The sequence below is a fragment of the Zonotrichia leucophrys genome, chromosome 2, assembly GCF_028769735.1.
Source record: "Zonotrichia leucophrys gambelii isolate GWCS_2022_RI chromosome 2, RI_Zleu_2.0, whole genome shotgun sequence".
NCBI lineage: Eukaryota > Metazoa > Chordata > Aves > Passeriformes > Passerellidae > Zonotrichia > Zonotrichia leucophrys.
In genome coordinates this window covers 15,050,189-15,074,651 of record NC_088171.1, presented here as the reverse complement: position 1 = coordinate 15,074,651, position 24,463 = coordinate 15,050,189, and the positions used below count along the sequence as shown (strand labels likewise).

The following is a 24,463-nucleotide window of genomic DNA, read 5'->3' as shown; positions in this document are numbered from 1 at the left end:
GGAGGGTTTGCCATGCTGGCTGCAGCCATGATCACACATGTTCTTGCCACAGGTGGAGGTACAGTGGTGATCCCTTGGTACAGGGTGGAAATTGTCAGACAGCTGCAGCCCTGATGAGCTTGGGGAAAAACTTGCCTCCACCTGGACCAAAGCTATTGGGTATTTTGGTCCTGAGTCTTGCCTGCCCTGAGCCTTAACACTAAGGTGTCTCATCTTCATGCTCTTTCTTTAAAAAAGTATTTTCTGGGCTTAGCTGAGGGGACAGACCATGGCCCTGCAATCACTGTGTGGGGACATGCTTGAGGCCCTACCCCTCAGCCCTCCTCCTAGGGAAGGCCAACCCTACGTGACACTTCCATGTATTTTAAAAAAAGAAAAACAGAAGGGAACCTTCTTTTCAATAAAAACATTCGTGTAAAATTTTAAAACTAATAGGCAGAGCTAGTGACAAACTGGTATGGCTTAAGCAGAAAGGCTGGGATAGTCAGTGAAATAAAGGTTCTGAAACACCATAATTAGTTCTTTGTTTTTATGGAAACTAACATTTCGTTTACATGGATTGCTTCATTTTATCTTTTGCATTAAATAAAACGCAATTTCTTTGATTAGTAAGTTGAATGAGGTGACCTCCTAGACCCTTCCAATCCAAATATTCCTAAAATAGGGTGAAACAAATCTAATATGACTCAGTAAAATTTTATTTTCATGTAAGAATAATAATTAAAAAAAATCAAATTAAATAAACATTTCATCATTTTATCATCAAAATTCAAATGAAATTCATGACAAAAACTGAATTGAATACTTCCCTTTTGCTTTGTGGGAGAAGACAAATGGGCAGTTGGAATTTAAGATATTCCAGAGTCAGACAATGGACTTTGCCAGGTTTATACAATACATGTTTACAATAAAACTTCCTAATGTGATTTAAACTAGTTTTTCCCATGATAAAGATATTTTCTACAAAACCTTCAACTGTTAGCAATTGTTGCAATTGTGTTGCATTTTTCAGTGAAGTTTCCGCCCCCCCTCCCCGCCCAAGTCAAAACCAGCCAGTCATCTAAATAACACTTTCTCTGATGCTGAGATGGAACTCATCTGGAAAATTCTTGTAGTACTTTCCTGCCAAAAGCTATCTAAGATCATACCTTACTAAAAAAGCATTTTCCCTCTGGGTTCCTTAGTGGCAATACAGCAAAAAATGGTGTTCCTTGGGATGCAATAAATAAGCACGTGCATGTGTAGATGTGCAGATGTGTGAGATTTCCCCAGCACAGAAACATACAATTGAGGTTACAGCAGTGACAGTTCCATTATAAAACCATTTTCACATGTTTGGAGTTTTCTGAGCTGTATTATTTTGTCACAGAGGTTTACATTTGGCCCCTAGCTTATAGGTGATGTTTTTTTGAAGTTTCACAAAGACTATTAATCCATTTTTGAGTTACCAGAGGGTAAAGAAATGCTTTTCCCACCTCTTAGATTCTTGTAGCCCTGTTATGGCATTGATTTTTGCACAGAAGTCTCTGCAGAGTTTAATAGCAATCAGCAGCCTGATGTGCCTTAATGACTTCCTCTGTGCATTCAAAAAATGGCTAAACTTGACAAGTTGAAACCTTCCAAGGGGCCAGTGCTCACTGAGTAATGGCTCCCAGGCCAGTTTGGGATTATTATTGTAAAGCAATAACAGAATAAAGACATTAAGATTTCCTTGAGTTTATAAAAACGTTTCAAAAATTGGTTTTGTCTTCAGAACAGCCCCTGAGTTGAGAGCTCTGCATCCACTTCTCAGCTGGTGCACATCAGATTAGACCCACTGCAGTTATTGTAACTGCAGCAGGGAAGGATCCAAACCACTAAGGGAATACAAAGTGGTTGGCCACAACTTCATTTACTTCATTAGAAACATGCTGACCAGAAAAACTGCATAGTTAAGTGCAGGATGGGCCCCTTAATGTCAGTGTTAGCTGCTCTGCACCACATTTTTGGGTAATATCTGAATGAGAACAGTCCCCTGCAAACATAAGCCTGCACAACACATAAAAGAATGTGTCATAGGCAAGTTTATTCTGTGTCAGTGCACTTCATTTATGGAAAGCAGGACTGGCAGAGGACAGCTGTGGCACAGGGAAAGGATCCTGAAGCAGCCAGTGTGATCTTTCTACCAACCATGCCAGCAATTTGCAGATCAGTTTCTCTCTGAGCCAAAAGTCATGTCCTGGTATTTAATGGCTTTCAATCAGATTTTTTCTCATTGGTGTAATCTGGCTTTTAAGCCAAGCAAATATGTGGCCACCATAACAGTTCAACTCCTAATGCTATTTCACATGTTCTCAGAAAAAAGAATGGTAGACTCAGAGGTATTTTCTTTCTGGGATGAATTTTGATTTCTGCAAATTTTGATCATACAGTGATCAAACATAGATCATCAGGTGAAGAAACATAGTCATGCACTGAAATCAATATAAATTAACACCTCAATTTCCTTTTGGTTCTATTTTTCTTCTATAATTCTTCCCTTCAGTGGGAGTTTCAGGGCTACGACTGAGAACAGTAAAAGCATCAGGAAGTTGTGACTTTAGCAAGAATCTAGCATTACCAGCTCTCATTATATTTAGCATGAGTAGCATGAAATTTGGTTGCATATTTTAAAGCATCAGCTGTTGATATCATGGTATTGCCAAACTTCTCATTTATGGCAGAGAAAAGCACTCAAAATATACTTGATAAAAAACGAAACAGGAACCAGCAGTAATTTTTGAGATACAAGGACTTTTATAAAGTTTCGCAATTTTTTAGGCCTGACTTATGATGTCCAAAATTTGGAGTGGGCAAAACTGATAAAGGGAACTGCTGTGTTTTACTGAGGAGAGTCTGAGTTTTCACATCAGCTGTGGAGAGGAGATAGGGAAGGACAAGGCATCAGGTGGAACAAGCAAACCATAAACCAGATTAAAATGTTCTGAAAGGAGGTTAAGAAAGGCAGATGTTCAGCACAGAACCTTGTGCATTACATGCACTCTAACAACAGAAAATGGTTATGGGTTGTTTTTTGGCTTTGTGGTTGCTTTTTTTTTATTTTATTTCATTATTGTTCTAGCAGTACAAATGCCTTTGAATAGTGTGCATTGAAAGAAAAACAATGTCCAAACTGAGAAAAATCCTACAAGAGACACTGGCACCACTACAGTGCTCTTCAAAAAAGGGTTTTCTGGGGCCTAAAATAATTTTTTTTTCAGTCCAAGCGAGACTGGGGAGAAATTCTGTCATTGACTTGGAGGAAGTCAGAATTTCACCCTGTGTGCAAGAATGGGGAATGCTCCCCCCACAGCAGACAGAACAGGTCCAAAATCTTCTGTGTCATCTGCTTCCACCCAATAACAGCTTTATAGAAGTAAGTTAGGAATGAATAACTTAACAGCTGCCCAAGGCGGCTCTAAAGTGCTGCTCTCCCCTGCTGCACATGAGAAGACAGCCATTAGTGCTGCTGCTGTGAGGTTCACTGCTCCTTGGGGGACTCTGCACTTGCAGGATGGCCTGGTTTTGTACTGGCAATATGCACACGTCTGAAATTGCTTGCATTTGGATGCCGTTTGCTGCACAGCTTTGACTTAGTGCCATGTCTGTTACAGATTCTCCTCATCACAGATAATGTGTCTCTTGTGAGCATGAGTGCTATTCTTTATTTTTGTTTGGATAACACTTCTTTCTGAACGTTAGAAGATTGCCACATGCATTTTTACATTGCAGTATATTGTCAAAAAAAAAAATTAACAGCTAGAAGATGAACAACACAAAACAATGGAAAATTACTATTATACTGCTTTACATTTCCACCAGCAGTCTCTAAGGGTTTTGCAAACACTAATAAGCACATCCTCAAATATTTGAAAACCAGAAAAATATTACACTCTCTAAAGAAACAGAGGCACAAAGATGATGACTGACTGTCCCAAGATCAAGCAGTAGGAGAGAGTTATCACTATAAAGAGTCACAGTACCACAGCATCCAGTCTTGTACAGTTCTTTGAAGATGTTAGTGGAAAGAGAGTTTTGTACACTTACAAAATTACTTTTGTCTTTACTTCATCTACTTTTAAGAAGCTCCTACCCATTTGGTCTAAGTATTAAAGTGCAATCCTGATGAATGGCAAAACTTTAACTGCCTTCACTCTGAGTTAACATTTGTTCAGCTACAATACTGACCTTTCTTCTGAGAATTTCTAGGGAGCTGTGGAAGTGTAGAGTCAGCTCCTCACTCAGCTGATATAAATCACTGGGGTTCTACTGAGTTCAGTAGAGTGATCTTTAAACAAATTAGGAATATAGTCCATGAAAAACAGCTTTCTTTCTTTACATATTTAAATCAAAATTATCTGGTGTCTCTCAGATGAGAAAGAGCTGAAGCTGGGATGTTGAAAGGAAGGATTTATTTTCTTTTCTATGCTGAGCATATGGGGACATGCAAAAGTTACCTGGGGATCAGATATTTATTTTCAGAGTAGTCAGTTTCATTTCAGAGCATCAGATGAGCTGTGGTTACATCTGTGAGCATGTTTTTACTTTGTAATTTCAGGTGTGGGGGAGGAACAACTAAGAAACTTGCATGTCATATGGAAGATCACAGGGTGAGAGTGTGCATATGGATAATTTCCATGGAGTAAGTCAGGTGCTTGAAGGTCATACCACAGTAATTTATGTAGCTGCCTAGTAACATAAGCTCAAAAAAACCCTTCCTGGAAAGCATAAGTTACAGCAGGCAGAGGAACTGCTTAGTTAGACACTTTGGCTAAGCTTTTGTTTGAAGACTAAAAGCTGGGAGAAAATGGATGTGTCAGGAAGGCCCTCAATATGCACATCTACGTCTACATTGCAATTTGCAGCTTGCAGTCAGTAAGGCAATCCAATTAACTTTTGCTGACAAATGTAGCTAATATGGAATCCCAAATCCTCTACCAGCCTTGGTATGTGACTAGTTATGTCACACAAAAGTAGGTTTGTACATTGTTTTTACAGGCACTATAGCTTCACCAGTTTAGAGACCTTTCTAGATAAAACAGTAGAGTCTCTGCTGCAAACTGCTGACATTAGCAAGGTTTATTCTGTGAAAATACTGACACAGGACACCTTTATACTAGAATATATGCATCCCCCAGTGCATACTGAATTGTTTTAACTATACACAAACAAAACCTTAATTGAAATAATTAAATTGGTCCAAAAATCAGAGCATGAAAACTAGGCTTAGAAGACAAAGATTAGAATTCCAAGGAGTACACAGGTACAGTTAGTAAAAAAGGTGTAAAAATGTGCAAAGTATAAATGTAATAGCCAGTAGAAGGAGTCTAATTGGCAAATGTGAGACTGGTGCTTGGAGGTAAGTTTTAAGTTTAGTTTGGGGGAGAGCTATTTGTGTGGGAAAGGATGGTTTCTTGAATAATGACTTACTATAATGAGAAGAATGAGAAGCAATTTGGGCACTATTAGCTACACTGCTCAACAGTAATAAGAAGCTTGAAAATTATGTCAGAGAAATGAGATAAAGATGACTACTATACTGTTGGAAGGCCATCATCTAGTGTAGCTGTGGAGAATAAATGAAAATGGAAACCAGTAAGGAACATAATATGATATACTTATGGTATTTTGTGTTTGAGCTATTAGCAGGTGCAGCTCTACTGGCATCAGAGGAGCTGTCTTCACTTGCTTCACAGCTCAATGTAGTCCTGTATCTATTTTATACAAGTACATTTTATAGTCTATGTGCTATAAGAAAGCATTGGAAAACTTTTGAAATGCATTAGAGCACTAGAGCGTTAGACTATGTGGAGTAGTTAAAATGTGTACCTGATTTAACTGCTTGCCATCTGGAGCACAAGGAGATGAACCTAAACTGTCTGCTGTAATGCATGTAAAGAAGTTTTGGATTTAGGCCCAGATATGAATATACAAATAGATAAAGTTTACAGAACTGTGACACAAAGTCCCAGGGGTTTTCTGGGAATGTCAAAAAACACTCAGCAATCAGAACATATGCCTTCCATGCTACTATATCTTATGCCTCTGTCTCCAAAAGAGATTATAGAGATGACTTTGAAACATGAAAAAAAGGGAAGAGTTTTCATTTAAGAGCTACCTTTGCATATTTTTCTAGACTTAGCTAAAGCTACTCAAATGAAGCGACAGCCTAGGATTTCCTCTAAGAAGGGCTTTTAGCATGAGGGATATAAGCCTCTCATTTTGCATCTGGCAAAGTGGTGTGATCACTATGGAAATAGGCAGTGTAGCCTGCATTTCTACATGGTGATCAAACTAAACCTTTTCTAAATTGCTGATCTGCTTTCCTTGTTACGGATGAATACATCAGAAAAAAGTCAGTAGAAGTTGTCTGGCTTAATGACAGATTGGCATAAGAAGACAAACTTTGATTGTTACTCATGCACTTAGGAACTTGTTTCCCTAGTAAGACCTAGGAGCTGGAGAAGAACTAATAACCTATTTATCATGATCTATGAAGTATGAGGCTGAATCTTCTACTGTACTGTAAATTACTCTGCAAACATCTGAAAACCACTGTTATAAAGTGATTATTAATTTGTGTAGTGCCAGAAATGTATGTCCTACTCATTAGCCTTGCTCAAGTGAATTTGTGGTTTTAATTGACTTCAGTGCGACTGTTTATGTGAATGAGCAAAACTTTGGCTTTGAGGGAGCAATTCTCAAAGCTTGAGGCAGAATAATCACTCTGGTGTGAAGAGACCTCTAGTTTTCTCTAGGTTACCAACTTTCAATTTAATACAGAGTGTTGCAAGAAAACAACAAAAGGAAAAAGACTACCAGTATATTTTTTTCAAAGAATGGCATGGCCCCAGCACAGGGCTGAGACGTGAGCTCAGTCCTGCCCCAGCTGCAGTGGGGCGCTCCAATCCCACTGCCACACCACAGCTCTGATGGCTCTGTGTTCATGTGGGGGCACAGAGCAGCCCAGAGTACAAATGTGCAATATTTGCTGGGAGTGCCCAGTGCTGGGAGTGCAGGGAAGGGATTGAGCCAGGCTCACTCAGTGTGAGGCTCAGCCCATCTGTATTTAGGGGAGGCATGGGACGTGTGGCCACTGCAGCTCCACGTCTGTGTGGAAGGCAGCAGACAACTGCCCAGTTTCTCCTGAACAACAGCTGGTTATTGTGCTTCTGGGATGTGCATAGTTTCTTCTGGACGAAATCACATTAAATGGGTGTCTCTTACATATATGGAGATATTTTCTCAATGGTCCTTTTGAGCCATCTGAATTCTTCATTTTATAGCATTACATAAAACCCTTGTAATGATATTAACCTTCGAGATGAGTCTAAATATGCACAATCTGATCATGTTTAAATAAATTATTATAAAGTTCATACAGTTCATAACCAGCTCTGCAGATCACAGAATTTCACAGTACCTTGTGCATGAGAAACAATCAGAAATTCAATTTTTGAGGTTAAACTTTTAAAAACCTTTGATACTGCCCATGAAAATCAATTTCCTCCATGGAAGTTTAGGACTTGGGAAGGGAGTTATTCTCACATTTTTGTGAATTCTTACAGAAAAGCAAATGACCTATGCTCCCAAAAAGTTGGCAGGTGACTTATTAAACTTCTCTCAAATCTCCTTCAGGAAGTTAATTAAAAGTCTATTTGGAAATGGCCAGGTGCTTGCTTCCCACAGTGCAAGAGGGAAATCTGTCACCCTGTTTAAAAAATTGTTTGGTTACTCAGGATAAAGAAATAATCATTATACCAAGCTGTGTGGTTTTATGATGGAAAACTGTGGCTTGGTGAGAAAAGTACCCAGGTCAATGCAATGAAAAACCCACAGTGAATTCAGACACAATTTCCGAAGCCAGTAGTGGATAGAGGCCAGGAGAACAAAGTCTTTCCTGTGGTTCACTTGAAAACAATTCTTAAGATTATGGATAAAAATAACTCTCTAGCTTGAGAGAGTTATTAGATTGAAGAAAATATCATTAGAAAATATTTTTTAGATGTTTTATAAGGACTGCTAAGGCTGACAAAATTACCTTATTTAACACTAGATCCTGTCCTAAAATACTACGGCCAAGTCAACTAACAAGAGAATAGCAGGGCTAAGCCTTTTTCATTCTTTATTCTGCCAAACCACTGCCTCTTGCAATCAGGATTGATTACAAACAGCCAATTAAGAGGCATTTGGAACATGATCTGAACACTAATCCTGTCTCTTTTTCTCTTTATACCTAATTATCAGCCTTAAGATGGGTATTAGGGCTTTAATTAGAAGATTTACTTTAGGAACTTCTACATAAACTAAGAAATCTATAACATATACATAAATACAGGCATATATGCACAGCCCTAAAGAGGTGCACATAAAATATGCCTATATCCAAGCAGTTTGGTGTGATATATAAGCCTAGACATATACATGACATGTGAGTGCATGTATATCTAGTTTTCAGACATAATTTCATTGCTTGGAAATAGTGCAAAAGAGAATAATTTAATTTGGGTTCACATTAGCTGTAAAAAGATCTCTATATCATAATTATCAAATTATGATCCAATGTTATAGCTTTCAATAAACTATGATTAAGAAACTAAGAAACTAACAGAAACATATACGTTTTTGTTCCAATTAGATTAGCAAAGGAGAGGAGGGTGGAGAGAGGAGCAATGTGGGGTTGACTGAAAACATATTGAGAGTTTCACAGAGCTAATTCCAACAACTCTGGGTTTCAATTTAGAAAGGACTTAGACCTTTGTTCTGAATTTGTTTATCTCTGTTCACAGAAAGGATGAAGGATTAGGCTTAAGAGAATCCACATTTGACCCTCAAATTTTTCCTGTCTCAAGGGCATCTGGTTGTAGCACATCTAGAAAGAATTCTCCTCACAGTTAAGTGTTCAGACTAATAGAAACATCCATATATGATGTTTCTATCATATATACATATGTTTCATATATACATCCATATATTATGTATATATGAAAAACCATATATATGGTTTTGTAGTTTTAACTTTGCTGTGACAGGGGATGCACCCATACACAAAGTGCAATAATGGGCTCTCCATCCCACCCCTCAGCCCTGAACACAGTCCTGCACAGACTCTCTAGCTATGACCAGGCACTTTGGTCATGGATTTCCTAATACCTTTTCCTGAGAAAACTCAAACAAAAACCATTACTCTAAAAGAACAAATTGTTAAACAGTTTGACAATAGAGACTTTCACAAGAGTTAAATGCTTGGATAAAAACCAAAGGAATTGTTTCATTACACTGTATAATCAGAAAATAATATAATTTCCAAATTCCTTTAATTCTCATTTAGTCCTTACAATAAAATAACAGCATCTTTATCTTTAAATACTTGTATCTGTGTGTGCAGATACATGTGGAATCTTGTGGCAAAGACATATTATATACACTTTCATAATGCAAAGTCTTCAAGTTAAAAAAAAATTGGGGGTACAAGAGTTTTTTGCTTCTTTGATTGTGCACAGGGTCTGAATTGACTCCTTTCTTTGAGAAGAATTTTTCCTGCAGCCATATGGAGGGTACCAAACAGCAGTGGTCTCCAGAAGGGCTGTCTGGGTCTAGCTGAGTGCTCCCTGAAAAAGCTTTACATGTGCTTAATATACATAGCAGAGAAATGTATAAAGTACACCCTGAAACATGAGATAGCACATGGCTCCCAGTCTACTGCAACAACCCATCTCAAACTAAGCCAAACTCACTTGTTTCTTGTTTTAGGAATAGAATGAAGGATGTCCCCCTTCATCCCTTTAGTACTTCCAATTATCTCTTGGTAACCCCAACCAGCTCTTAGGGACAGATTTTTGAGGGAGAAAAAAAGGACAACATGCTGCCTCTTCGGCCCAGGTATGGCCTTCCCAGTGTGTCAGTGCCCACTTCCCACTCTGGCTTTGACAGAGAAATGTCCAGATCCCTGCCCACATCTGCCTGGGCAGTGCAGCCAAGGGTGGGTGATGTGTGAGTGGATTAGTGAATCCAGTCCAGAGCAAGCAGGGGAGTGCAGGCATCCTTCCAGCTGCCCTCAGCAGGGAGGAGGGGGCATTCCCATGTCTCCTGGATACCTTGTCCTGCTGAAATCCACTAAAAGGCCCGTGCTGATGCTTAGCTGATGGTGCCAAGCCAGTGAAGCCATATTTCTGTTGGAAAGCTCAGAGGCCTTGGCTCCTTCACACCTCTCTGCTCAGTGGGGGGCAAACACAGCCCCTGCCTTCCCCAGACCTGAGCAACTCTGCTCCTGTGCTGCTCACCCTGCCTTGTCAGCTGCAGGCACATTGCCTGCTGAGCCCCATGGTGGCCAGGCAGAGGGAATTAGGAAGCTCTGACTGATATTTGCTATCCAAATATATAATACAGTCATTAACCATCCTACGGGGCCTGCGCTGAGCCCTTCCCCACAGTCACCAGGAATGACGGGAGACAGCTCTGTGGGAGTGGGGGCAGAGTTCCCACTGCTCCCACGGGCAGGGGGGCTGCACTGAGCCCAGAACACTTTGGGGCAGTTGTGGGAGCAGCTCAGGGCTGTGCAGGCTCCAGGCGTCCCTAGGGCAGTCAAGAAGCAGCTGTTGTGTGCTGCTGATGGCAGAAGCCTTCTGACAGGCTCAGTGGCAGCCCAGCAGGATCTCTCCTGGTGCTTCTGCAGCTGGGCACCAAGGACATGGGCACTCTTACTCCCATCCAAAGGGCTTGAACCTCCCCTGTACAAAAGGAACCAACACGAGGCATGAGGCCTGCACAAAGCAGACCTTGCTGCATGGAAGGACAGGAACCAGGATTTAGACAAAAGCAAATGAAAGCTTAAACTTTGCAGAAACTGAAGGAAGGCTGAGCCATGACTTTGCTTGCTCCTGTTTATTTTACCAGCCGGAGTTTGTTATACCTACAGATTTGTAGCATAAATCCATTGACATTATTTAGAAGTAAAATGGATGAATGAATTTCTAACATCATTAAGGTCCATGGGAGTTACGTGGAGCTATACTTTCACTCTGTAGGTCTGAATACCTATGCTTTCTTCCTTACCCAAGGATCTGGAGGAGGCATTTTCTTCTATATAAACAAGCATAGATTTTTTTTTCTCTGTATTCTATAACTGACCACAATTTCTATACAGCTCTGCTCTCATTCATGTAACTAATCCCTAGTAAATGCAATATGAAGAGTAATTATCTATGACATCTCTCCTATAACTTGAATGCTTCCAAAATGGGCAATTTTTCCATTCTGAGAGATTTGACAGCACTGCTGTATATAATCCACAAGTGTTAAGCAAGAATTATATTTATTTACTACATCTATAAATGATGGCCATTATAATAATAGTGCTGTGTGGCATATCTCTGAAAACCTTGTAAAACAATACAGTCAAGTCTGGCAACAAAGTTAATAATTTGTCAGTAAGAAAACCACTGTTGGGCTTTTTCTACCCAAACCTCCACCTTTCTTAAGCCCTTTTCTTCTGAAGCTTCACATTCATTTTCTTAATGTTTTTAACCTAGTGTCTGTGAAATTTTTATTGCTCCCTAGATAATGACATCTGATCTGAATGTAACCACACACCTCTTTGCTCAGCAACATTTGTCACAAACCATTATAAATTATCATGCTGATAGTGTGCATTGCTGGGAAACCGGAAAAGTTCCATAAATTCAAAGTACTGTATCAGTGACATTCTTGTTTATTATCTAGGTATAAAGTTTTACTGGATTCAAGATGGCTACATTTACACAGTAGGATACTTCAGCAACACGAGACTTGTACAGCTTGCACTAAGTGCTGAAAAGCATTTACCACATGCAACAAACACTGGAGCATTTTAACTAATATGTGGCCATATGTTTTGTCTCTTCTATTCATTTTAACTGTGTTCCTGACTCCAAGAATGCATGCTTATTTTTGGGACTTGCTTGAGAAAAGGCAAAGTGGCAAATAAAAACTACTTTTCTCTTAAAGTGCAACCATAATTTCTGTTTCTTGGCTTCCTGGAGAGGAGGCATAACACTCATTAGAGCTAAATGTTTAAAGACACTGTGAATTTTTTCATTATATATGTCCTTGATAACAATCTGTGGTCAACATGTTTGTGTACTTCCTGTCGAAACCCAGTATTTCCATAATGCTGGTACAGTAGTCCTGTCTAGAAGATTCTTTATTAGATGAACCTAGCTTGTGTGAACATATTTTTAATTATTTGCCTATCTTTATTCTTCAAAACCGTGAAAGTTGAGTCCTTTGGAATGCCTCCAGAGAAAAAGGAATTTTCACCATGTTTACTTGAAATTTAAAACAACTCAAATGGTTCTGATTGTCAGAAAAACATACATATATGAATTTTATTAGCAGTCATTTGAGAAATACTTATTCATTAAAGCATAGCATAATAAGTAGGTAAATCAAGGGCATATTCTTAAATTAATTCCAAACCCTAACATACAAAGAGACTAACTGGGAACAGCTTCAGTAACAGCTAGTGCTTAAATGTGCTGCTTTTGATTCTCCCCAGAGAACCAACCTTTCACCAGTTTTACATTTCAATACATCTAGCCCTCCATATACAGCAATATTTTTTAAAGTTAGGTAAAACCTCTTGATTTTCTTGTTGGCACTACGGAACAAGTAGGTAACCGTTCCAAAGTCAAAATGTTTCCCTTCCCGGGCTCAGGGGTTCCCTGTTATTAAAGTCGTTTTCGATGCTAACTAAGGTCCAAGTTGCAATGAACAGCATTATAAAGAGAATTTTGGGAGCTAGGCCAGCAAGCTAATCTTCTCTAGTCTACTCTAATTGTATGGGACATTTTTTGTTCCCAGACATGAATTCCCTTATCTCCCATTTTCTATCTGCATTTCATATTTAAGTGGTTATTAATTTCCAGTGCTAAACCTTTCAATAAACTAGACTGTAACCTAAATTACACATTTCTAGATTGCAAACTGGGTTTCTAATAAGCTAAGCATATTAGAGAAACAAAATGTACTTAGCTGGAAAAGAAAAACATCTTGTGGTACATTTATTGCATTAATCACCCGTTGCATTCAATATTCAGTACTAGGAATGTGAATTTTGTAAGTAGATGCTGAAATTTGACCATGGAGATTGTTGACAAATTCCTGTTGCTGCAATAATCTCTCTGGTCCTAAGGTTTTGGTGGGTTTTTTTGTTGTTGTTTTTTTCTTTCTCCCCACAAATACAATCCCTCTCAAGTTAAAAAGAGCAATTTTCAATATAAATGAAGTAGCAGCTGAGTAATTTAGCACAGCCTAGAAAATTAGCGTTTCAGCACAGACAAAATAATGGTAAAGTCATCACCATCATACACTGCAAACACAATGCAAACAACCCTGTTGAGAGACTTCCTTCCACCCACTACCATCTCATTACTGCTTTGGGCTCCATTTCAGGGGCAGAAATAATGCAGCAGGGAGAGTGGACAATGAACACTGAGAGGGAAGCAGCAGAGGGAGGGATTCAGTCCTTTCCCTGGACCCAGTTCAGCTCAGTCTAGCACTGTTTAGCACAACACTGTGCCACAAAGATTACTTGTTCTTCAAATAATTGTAGGCTGCACACCATTTTACTGCTGCCAAAGACCATGTTGGTTTTACAGAGTTAGAAAAACATGCATTCTAGCAATGGAGAAAAAGGATTTGACACTGAAATATGCTTGATTTAATTTCTTAATTTCTCTCTATGAAGCAAAGAGTGACAAATATTTTAAAGCATTAGCAGCATTCCACAGAATGAAAGCAAAACCTGTATCAAGAAGACACAGAGAAGTGAACCATTGCCTGAGTACAAGACATTAAAAATTAAAGAATGGGAAGTCAGCGTGTGAACATATGGTGTGAATATGAGCTGCAGCTCCAACACCACAGTAAAAACTCATTTTCACAAAGTTTCATTTTATGAGCACAGGGTTTCCCTGCATTATCACTCAACTATGGCACTGCAATGCTGATCTATAAGTGGTTATAAAATACCATAAAAAAGCAATGAAGTACCACAAAGCATCATTAAAAACTTCATTTTAAGAGAAAACAATAATTGTGATCTAAGTAATCAAATTATTAAATAATAGGACAATGACACACATAGTAAAAATGAAGTGCTTGAATACACTTGCTCTCTTTTCCTAAGTCAAACACTCTCATCTCATGGTCTATCACAAGCAGTCCTGATAAACTGAACATCATTTTACGGGACCAAATCCTGTATACTACCGTGAAATACCAAACACCACCGGCTATTGAGTTTAATCTTTCTGACAGGCAGAGAAAATCTTGACCGGTAGCATTAATCAACAGCAACTCTCTTGCAGTTATCAGTATGGGATAAAAAATTATGATACACAAGAAATATTTAAATAACTATGATACTCCAGAAAATACTTAAATAATGAATCACTAAAATATTTTCTTCATGCAACAAGGTGGCTGAATTCAGAGGGCATGTTGAAGAGGGGAATGATCTGACCATATGTTGCCTTGTGCAAGCTGTGAGATTTACAGATTTGGGGAAAAGAGGAGAACAGCTTCTGGGAGGTTCCGATTCTCCTTCCCACTTTTGGAACGGGTGGTCAAAGGGAATGCGAGGACAGGGGACAAAGGGAGCTCAGCTCCCTCCTTTCTCCTCTCAGGGCACTACAGGAGAGCAGGAGGAGGGGAAAGAAAAGCTACTGGCTATAAATCAGCAGCAAAGGGAGAAAGAAGGAAATACGACCATCAGTCCTCCAGTCCACCGCCCCTTGAAGGGTGAGGGTAATTGCCAGACTAACTCTGCGTTAGGAAGGTTTGCCAATTTATAAACGGCCTGTCTCTTCCATAGGCTGCTTGTGGTCGTGGGGGTACAAAAGGAAAAAGAGCTCCTTTTTCAAGCTCCAACTCAAACAAGAGACTTACAAAAGGAGAAGGAGCTCCTTTTTCAAACTCCAGCTCAAACACGAGACTTACAAAAACAAGCGGGCCAGCAAACGATGCCTCACCAAAACCGCATCCCCACTCCGCGCATCACCACCGCCCCCCGCCCGCAGCGCACCGGGCGGCCGCAGCTCAGACGGAGCTTAAAAACCTCAGAAAGCTGCGAAGACGTTTTTAACACGCGCACACGGACACACACGGACACACAGACACACTCAGAGCTGCCGGCCCCGCTCGCCGCCGGCCCGAAGCTGCCCGCGGCGCTGCCCCTGGCGGCCGGCAGGTGTCGCCGTGGCGCTCCGCAGCGCTCCCTGCCCGCTCCCTCCCCGGCTCACTCACTTGCAGTCGCGGTCCTCCAGGTCGAAGTGCGGGTTGAAGTTGATCATGATGCGCTGGTACGGCTCCGGAGCCTGGATCAGCCACTCGCACTTCTGGCTGGGGTGGTAGGACTGCGGGTAGCCGGGAGACGTCAGGTACCCGGGGCTTAAAATTTTGATCGTGTCGCCACACTTGTCTGCGAGGGAAGGGAACACATGGGCTGGTCTCAGTGCCCCCGGCAAACATCCGGGCGCAGCCTGCAGCAGCACACCCGGCAGACTGCCGTGGGAATGCTGCGGGGCCGCAGCCTTCTTCAGGCTAACTTAGCATCTTTCTGCTTTTAAAGGCATCTGGGTTACTATCTACCGGAGGAAGAGGACTCCCTCCCGTATCCCATTCCTTAAACCCGGTGGCTGTACAGGCAGCAGACAGCAGAAGGGACTCCCGTTACTAAACAGTATTCTTTTAAAAAGCCCTCCACTCCAACAGTACCCCTTGCAGCGTTATGGCCTTGCCCCTTCATAACTGCGTTCATGTTGGCTGAGAAGGGTGCATGGGACACAATTACCTCCAAAAACTATACTCTTCTTAAGTATGAAGTTTCAAGAAAAGCTGGGAGGAGATGTTAAGAGATGCCATTTGACCCTCTGCTCAGCTACGGGATAAGTCTGGTCTGTGTCGCCAACCATTGGGATTGTATTGGTGGATCCAAGCTCGTTCTCAGGACACCCTCCCTTTGTTTTATCAGTCCATAAATCTAGGCAGGCTGAAGCTATCTGTGCTCTTCAAACCCAGGATAGGAGAGAACAAAGTAGCTCTAGTGAAGCAGAAATCATCCGCTATTTTCTCTTTCAAGGACGTTTGTTCATGCTTGGAGACTGCATCAAAGTAATGGAGCAGAACAACCTCCCTTCCTCTTCCCTTCATTCCTTCCTCCCCTGAACAACAACAAAGATTTACTTCTAATAGCAAAATAGTTGCAAAAGTTTCTTGAACCACAAAGTGTGACGGTTGCTCCTTTGGGTCAGCATTGTCAGGGTTGCATTTTAAGCTTTATAGGAAAAAAAAAGGGACAAAAACATCCAACCCACAGAGTCACTCACTTCACTGTTCAGTGCAGGTTTGTGCTATCACTTTTTTTACTACTATGGATTTCTTTCTGTGCACCCTCAGGTAGGAAAAACTTTCTCCAAGTGTTGGTTGTTTAATTTTGAGCAATAAAACATGACAGTAAACTATGGACAGGAAGAATATCCCCACTAAAGCAAGACTATATATCACTACATCTCAATAATGGTATATACAGGCTGCAGTGCTCTATCTGATACATTCCCTGTGAAAGCAAAATGGCAATCCTTGCTCTCAGCATGAATTTATAAATATACAGGATTTTATTGTAGGAAAAAACAGGTCAAATGGAAATGAATGAGGAAGTGCACATCAAAAATGCATAAAGCAACACTCTTTATAGAAATTATTTGCCATAAATTAGGAGGGAAGGGGTTGATAGGTACTCAGATGTATGGTCAAAACCCAGATGCTGCCAAGCATGCTGCTGGGAAAGGCTATCTTATTATACTTCTGCTGTGCCTTTGCAAAACAGTCTGTTTTCCTCTGACCAGAACAAAAGGCATTGGTGCTTAAAGCTGAAAAGCTGTCACTGGTGATCTTGCTAATCCGCTGTCTGGGGCTCTCAGGGAATCTTGCCTTTTCCTCCCTGTGTAAGCACACTCGGAAAGTGATCTTGTCTCATTAAGCCCACTCCAGCCCTGCAAACATCATGGCAGGGTCTGGCATCTGTTAAATGCCTGAAATAAAGCAGTGCTGCTTCTAGTCACTTGACAGAGTCACTTCAGAGGACGCTGAGGTGGACTCACTACCACCAACGCTCCTTAATCTGCGACTTCTGGGAAAGTGACAGTGTAATAAGATAATGCGGTCTGCTAGACTCCTTGGCTCTGTGCAATCTCTCTCACACTTGATTAAGAAGAGCAGTTTCTAATGACTTTGGACCATTAGTTCCAAATAAGGTTAATGAATTAATTTAGTGGACACTAATACTGCATGTAGGTGAGGGAGGCATTAGTAGGTCAGGTAGGTTGTAGAGGGGGTTAATGGCCTTGGTGACTCCAGCAGGACCACCACATCAACCACTCCTGGTGGTGGAGGCTTCTGCCCAGCAACTTCCTCTCCTCCTCTGCACAGGGACAAATGATCAACAAGAGCACGGGGCTGGTTCCTTCTGTCCCTGAGAGGTACAGGGTGGCAGTGTGGGTCTATGTGGGAGGCAGCTGCCCACAGCCCGAGCTGGGCTGGGGGATGAGCAAAGGGCACCTCTGGGAGCATCCCCACCCCGGGCTTGGTGCACCCCTCTAGCACCTCTGCTCCTGTGCCACAGCACTGGAGGAGGGAGCTCCTGATTAAAATAAGCAGCCTCCTCAAAACATATTGGGAAAGAGATTAACTTCCATCATAAAACATGTGATTTTAATACTCTTGCTTGACACTCCACTTGCGGTCCCTTATTAAAACAATATACCAGGGTAAGCGAGGGTGCTCTCTTCTTTTAATTACTTTGATTGAAAACCCAGCCAGGCAAAAGTAAATATTTGATAATTAGTTAATAGTAATTGCTCGGGATTTCTCAGGAAAGGAAGACTCACATGAGCTGTTTCATGTGCAAGAGCTAAACGTCAAGCAGTCCCACAATTAGACCATCTTTAAAAATGCATCATGCAGTGAAATATTCACAGTGCCCTGGCATTGTTCGGGGAAGGAGGAGCACGGTGCTTTTAATTAGTTGTGCTTTCAAGGGTTGCCTGACAGTAAACTAGACGCACCACTCATTTGTTATGGGATTTCTCCTCCTGGAAGAAGTCTCGAGCTTTCACAGAGAAGCTCAGCTCCTCTCTTGGCACAGTGTAAGTTGCACGTAAACTGCAGACTTGGGAAAGGGGTACTCTGGAGAGTCCTCCGTGTGCAGACTATTCCCAGGTACACACACAGCTAGTAGGAGGCATGATCTAAAAATTTACGCTTTGGAAAACAGAAAGGGCGGGCGGGGAAGAGAGCCTTCCCTTTAAAGCATTCATTATCTTTCAGATATCGAAGGAGAGACGTTTAATTGCCTATGGGACGGGACGCTATTAAGATAATTGGCTGTCCTAATCTAGTGAGAATGAGCAGCCTGCTTTATACAATAACCCAAAAAAGCAGAAAATAAAGTCGGAAAGCAATGTCGGGGAGGGCGATCCTCAGACGAGGGCTGCACCGCATGCCTCCTCGGGCAGAAAGTTCCCCCCAGCCGGGTTGGTGTCGGTGCCGGTCCCACGGCCCACCGGGCACCGCCGCCCGCCCCCCGGAGCCCCGCATCTGCCCGAGCCCGGAGCCGCCGTGCCCGTGACACTCACCGCTCCGCAGAGCCCTGGCCAGGGTGAAGGTGAGGGCTGCACAGTGTAGCAGAAGTCCCCAATCCATTTTCCCTTCCGACAGCAGGGAAAGGAGGAAAAAAAAAATAAAAATGCCTTCCACGCACAACTCTTCCTTAAATCCTCCAGCCGGAGTGAGGAGCAGAAAGCACGGTCCGCAGGGGCAGTCTCGGGGACAGAAGGAGGCTGGCTTCTCTCTGTGCCTCAAGCCGCCCGCATCCTGTCATTTAGCTCCGGCTCCCTCTCCCTTTCCCCACACTTGTTCCTTCTCCAGGCGCCGCTGCCCTTGCCATTCCCAGCGAGACTAGAAAGCCAAATAAAAACGAGGGGGAAAAAATAACAAAAACAAAACCCAACAAACACACAAACAAGACAGACAAAAAATACTGGCGGCTGCCAGCACCTCGGGAGAGCTCTGCTGGGCGAGGGTGCTCTGCGGAGGGGAGACAAGGAAGGGAAAGCGGCCGTGAGCGGGGACCAGCCTGGCGCTGGAGTTTGGCAAACTGCGTCCCCCCTGCCTGCCCCGCTCGGCAGCGGCCGCTCTCCCGCGGGGCCGGAGCCCGGGAGCCCCGGGGCGCGGTGCCCGGCGGTGCCTGGCGGTGCCCGGCGGTGCCCGCACTCACCTGCCCCGGCGGGAGGCGAGCGAGCGAGCGCGCTGCCCAGCAGGCACTGCCGGCCGGCCGGGGAAGTGGGAAGCGCCCGGGCGGCTCCTGCTCGCAGCCTGAGGAAGAGGAGCGCAACTCAGCGGCAATAAGAGAGGCCGAGGAACCGCCGTCTCCCAAGCCCCAGTCCCCTCCCCCTCCCCGCCCTCCTCCTTCTCCTCCTCCTCCTTCTCCTCCTCAGCCCCCCAAGACATCGGCAGCGCGGAAGAACGAACAAACAAACACGGCAAGCCCCAGCTCTGGCGCTCAGCCGAGGCGGGGACTGGCGAGGGGGAACGCGCGGAGCAGAGCAGAGGGGGGGCGGGAGGCGGCGGCCCCGGCATGGCAGGTAGAGCCCCTGCGGGCGGCGGCACCACCTGCGCTGCCCTGCCGCCCCTGCCCGGCCCTGCCCCGCCGTGTCCTGCCGTGCCCTGCCCGGCCGCCCCCGTCGCCCCGGCCCCACACACAGACACGCACACACACACACACTCATCCCTCCCGCCTCCCGGCTCGGGACCCGGCGGGAACCCTGCCCCGTCCCTTCCCGGCCCATCCCCTCTGCCACCTTTCCCTCCTCCGCCACCTTCTCCCCCTTCCAACACTTTTTTTTTTTGTTTCGTGAGAGAGTGCGTGTCCCTCGAAGACCCTGCCCCTTCCCCACTGGGACACCACCGTCCCTTCTTGTCCTAGGGGAAGCAGGCTGTGCTGATGTGGGGTGAGCTGCCAGGACCCCTGTCAGAGCACCCCCAGGTGTCAGGCTCATCTGGCCACTGCATATCTGCCTCCCTGTATCCCCTCCCTTCCCACCCTTTTCCCACGTCTCTTCTCTCCCACTCTTGCTGTCATTCCCATCTCTCTCAGCTCCTGTTGCAGCTTTGCCCCCCTCACTCTGTCTGTCTTTCATGAAGCCTCTTGAGGGGCTGAGGAGCTGCTGGGGTCCCCCAGGGCCGGCTCTGCTCCCGAAGGAGGCTGTGCAGCATGAAATCCCCGCTGGGGACTGTGTGTCTCCTCCTGAGCATTCTCCCCACCACCCCCACAGGCACCAGAGGAAGGAACAAAGCGGGGACATACCAGGCTCTGAATCCTGCTGCTTTGGCTGCACGGTCTGGTGCTCACCACCTACGGGCCCTGTCCAAGGAGTTGCCCTATTGCCCTGCCTTACAGGCTGTCCCTGCACCTGGGGAGTGATCACCTTGCTGAACCCAACTGCTTTTTTATGTGGAGTACTTTGCACACCCTCTATGTGAGGGCAATCCAGTCACTGGGGTAGGGGTTTCAGGGAGAGCTCCAAGGCTGAAAGCAGAAACACAGAGTTAAATGGTTCCTAAAGATGGGTCTGTGCTAGGAAAATTACCTGCAGCCAGGGGTGGATGTCAGCCTCTGTCATGTTCCAGGACAGTTTGAAAACAATTTGTTACTGGTGCACAGTAACAAGGCAAGGCAAACTCTGTTAATGCTTCATCAGGAAAAAGGCCTGATAGAATACCTACTCCATAAGGAGTTTTTCTGAAGGATGCAGTGGGAAAAGAGCTGAGTTTTACTGAGGACAGGGTCATCCTCCAAGTGTAGCCATGGCAGTAAACCCCTGTCCACTCTGAAGATACAGCTTTGTTTGAAATAATTTTCAAACATAGTTGTCAGTCTGCAGCCACACAGATTAACTACAAATGTGTTACATCTGTGTACAGAAACCATACACAAATCCAGCCTCCTCCATCCCTTTGTCTCTAGCCCTGAGTCTGAGATTTCTACTCTCACTCTCCCTCGCTGCCCTTTTGAAGCCCTGAGTTTAAGGTCAGCTGAAGTCTGGAGATTAAGTCTGTAGGAAATCTGTCTGTTGGTTTCATACTGCACACTCTCTCACCACAACTCTCTGAGTTTTTTCCAGACATTCCCCTTCTGTTCCGTGATTACAGTTCCCTAATATTGTGCACTAAAATGCAGTTTGATCCTGTTATACTCTCTGTACTCCTAATTCTTTCCTTTGTTGTCTTCTTCTCTGCCCCTGCTCATGACCCTGCTTCTGCCCATGCCTGTGTCTGCAGGCGGGCTAGAAACAGGCAGGCTGGAACTAGTCAGATTGAGTTATTGGGTTCAGTCTCATTTCCCTGTCTTTAGGCAGTCTCTGGATCATCATTTGCAATACTTATGCATTTTCCTGATTGATTGGGATGTATATTTTATGGGTAGCACATTAAGCCCCCTTTATTTTTTTTTCTTTTAGAGGCATTCCCAGAACACGGGGGAAGGGGAGAGTTAACATTGCTTTCTGATTATTAAAACTCACTCTGCTGGACAGTCCTTGAGATAAATGGGTTCTGACCTGATCATAGTTTGACTATTTGAGCAACAATATAGCTTTTAAAATAAAGCAAATCTATTTTTGAAAACAGAAATTACCTGCTGATGGTTGCTTACTAAGGATTTGCAGAAATATAAACGTACATATTTGTTTTAAAACCTGTTCCAGAAACCAAGATTAATTCTCTAAGTGACAGATACCCAGAAAGCATGTACATCAAAAAATACACTTACTGACAGTGATGGCCTTCTTGCTTTGGGATTAACATTGTCTGTCAGGTCATTTCTAGGAATCTGCAGAAAGGAAATAATCATTGCCAGCTGTATGCTGTAAAGATGCTCCCAGCCTTCCAACCAACTAACCAACCAATCAACCAACCAACCACTCTGTTTCATCAATTTTTTTTCCTATCTGATTAATAAATTGCTTTTTGCAGATGGACACATAGTAGCTAGTGTATTTTAAAGAAATTCTTTTCTCTGGAAGAAAACACTTAAATGCAGACGGAACATGTACATTAGGGAAGATGGTACAATGTGCTAAATTATAAGATAATGATTAAAGTTGCTTTTATCACCTGAGCCTAGCCAGTAATCACTAATCCATATACCAAGGTTTATTTCAACATGCTTATGTCTCAAATGTCAGTGTTTCCTCTTCTTCCAGAGAGAGAGAGAGCTGTGCAACAGGCTGCAAAGAGAGCTGAATAGGAATGGCCTCTGTTAGGGCTACCACCATGGCCCATAGGAAAGGATTTCTGCCCTTCCTCAGTACTGTGTGGGCATTTTGGATTCCACAATGGGGCTTTATTTTAATTTTTTTTCCTGTTGATGTCTCAAGGCCTAGCAAATATACCAGAGTGTGGTACATTAATGTCCTTCCCTATCACAACATGAATGACACCAGTCTAATTTTTCCACCCATCTTTTTCTCTCTATATAAGCACAGTTTTCTCCTAAGTATGAATTGCCCTGGAATGATGAGTGAAGACATTCTATCCTTGGTTTACATATATTTACCTGAAAATGTTTAATCTTTAATAATCTTGAATATAAACTGGCATCAAATGAAACATTCAGAAGTCTCTTTTTATAATCCACTTCTCACATTTTAGTCACGGAATTTTAGGTCCTGATCCTGCAACTGCTTACACATTTGTTCAGCTCTCCATTTTCACATCAGTAATGGGATTTTATGGCAAGGATGAGTTAGTGTTACAAAGACTGAATCTGAGTCCAGTGTATGTAAAAGTTAATGGAGTGGCTAGCTTTGGGGTTTGGGTTCAGGCCCATCTTTGCTTCATAATTTGACTTGGTGTTTATAATGCTTTTTTGAAGATTGTCTGCACTTCTGTTATAAACCTGTTTCTCAAGAAGTTTATAATTCTGCCATAAAAAAAAAAAAAATTTGCCTTGGGCTAAATAATGTAATATAAAACTTAAAATTCCAAAGAAAAAAAATTTTTTCCCATTTTAACAATAGCAGAACGGAGCAACTTTGATGTTTATTCCTTTATGTACTCACACAGCACTTTTAATTAAAAACTAAGTTTGGCAAATGATTAATCAATGGCTGAAGACACCTTTATTTGTTATTATTTTGAAAAAGAAACACAGCAAATTAAACTCATCCATAATATTAAAAGCCTGAAAATGGAGACTTCCTATGAGCATTTAGTGCAAAATATAAATATATTTGCTTTATGACTGTGTTGGCTAATATCTTCATATACAGTCTGGTGCTCATTTATATCCTTTTCTCTAATGTTTTCCTTTTTTTCTCCACTTATCTTGCCCAAGAATCTCTCCAAAACTAGGCTTCTGTGTCATCTCCTCTTCTGTTTTTTGGCCATATGAATCACTACTTGGCTTCCTGTTGCTTACTGTACTGAACCAAAGCTATTTACCCTTATCTTTACGATCAGACATACATTTTACCTTGTCTATATCTCTCCTCTCTCAGCCCTTTTATCTCCTACATCTTTTATCCTCCTACTCAGTCTCTCACACCCAATGCTTTTTCACCCTGTCCTCTCACGTTACACCTCTTTTCCACACACAGCCACACACATCTAAATGATCCCTCTTCTTTCCCTGCACATCTTAGCCTTCTCCAAAGAACCACTGCAAATACTTTTATTTTCATAAACTGTGCCGTCTGATTTATACATTATTTACATTTACATACGGCCATGTGTTGCAATATACACTCATATCCTAGACTCCATTGGTTAGAGATCAGATTCATTTGCTTTACATCATCTCCACACTGACTACATTGTTAGGCTGAGATTCATTTTACAAATATCTTACCAAACTCTTTGGAATCACAACTGTGCCATGATATAAATGCCTTATCAATGTCCATCATCCTGTCTAAACACATTCCACTCTAAAAAAATTAGCACAGCCCCAGGCTTTATTAGCTGTTTATCTGATCATCAGAAGTCCAATGTTTTCATTTGTGTCAAAGGCAAATTATCTCACATATCATTATACTCCCATTTTCAGTTTGACAACAAGCTCATCAGGTCTCTCCACAGCCTAATTCCTCTATTGCTTGCACTGCTATAGCTGCAAAAATCTAGACATGGTCACCATGTTCCCCCAAATTGTCCCATTCCTCTTTTTTTGTTTTCTTTTTTTTTTTCTTTCTTCACTAATATTTATATATTTTCAGACTAATTTGCTTTTATCTGAAATAAGAAGTAGACAGCATATGCAACATATGATTTACAGTAGGGTTTTTAATACTAATGCCTGATCAACTCAAAGGTTCTGAAGTAGCTGTTTCTGTGATTAAGGAAGTAA

General features: G+C 42.5%; 1 protein-coding gene across 3 annotated transcripts in view; it reads right to left on the bottom strand.

Moving 5' to 3' along the window:
• The window catches only part of NRP1 (neuropilin 1), a 115,375-nt gene extending 95,863 nt beyond the window's left edge, over positions 1-19,512 (bottom strand). Inside the window, exons 1-4 of one of the 3 annotated variants that reach the window (XM_064703986.1) lie at positions 19,334-19,512; positions 19,114-19,143; positions 18,693-19,014; positions 15,304-15,478 (exon numbers count right to left, since the gene is read on the bottom strand). In XM_064703986.1, coding sequence (XP_064560056.1) covers positions 15,304-15,478; positions 18,693-18,759 — 242 coding nt within the window. In that variant the 5' untranslated portion in view covers positions 18,760-19,014; positions 19,114-19,143; positions 19,334-19,512. The remainder of the gene's footprint in view (positions 1-15,303; positions 15,479-18,692; positions 19,015-19,113; positions 19,144-19,333) is intronic. The other 2 variants (XM_064703985.1, XM_064703987.1) reach the window with 2 other exon arrangements.
• Positions 19,513-24,463: the final 4,951 nt, after the last annotated feature.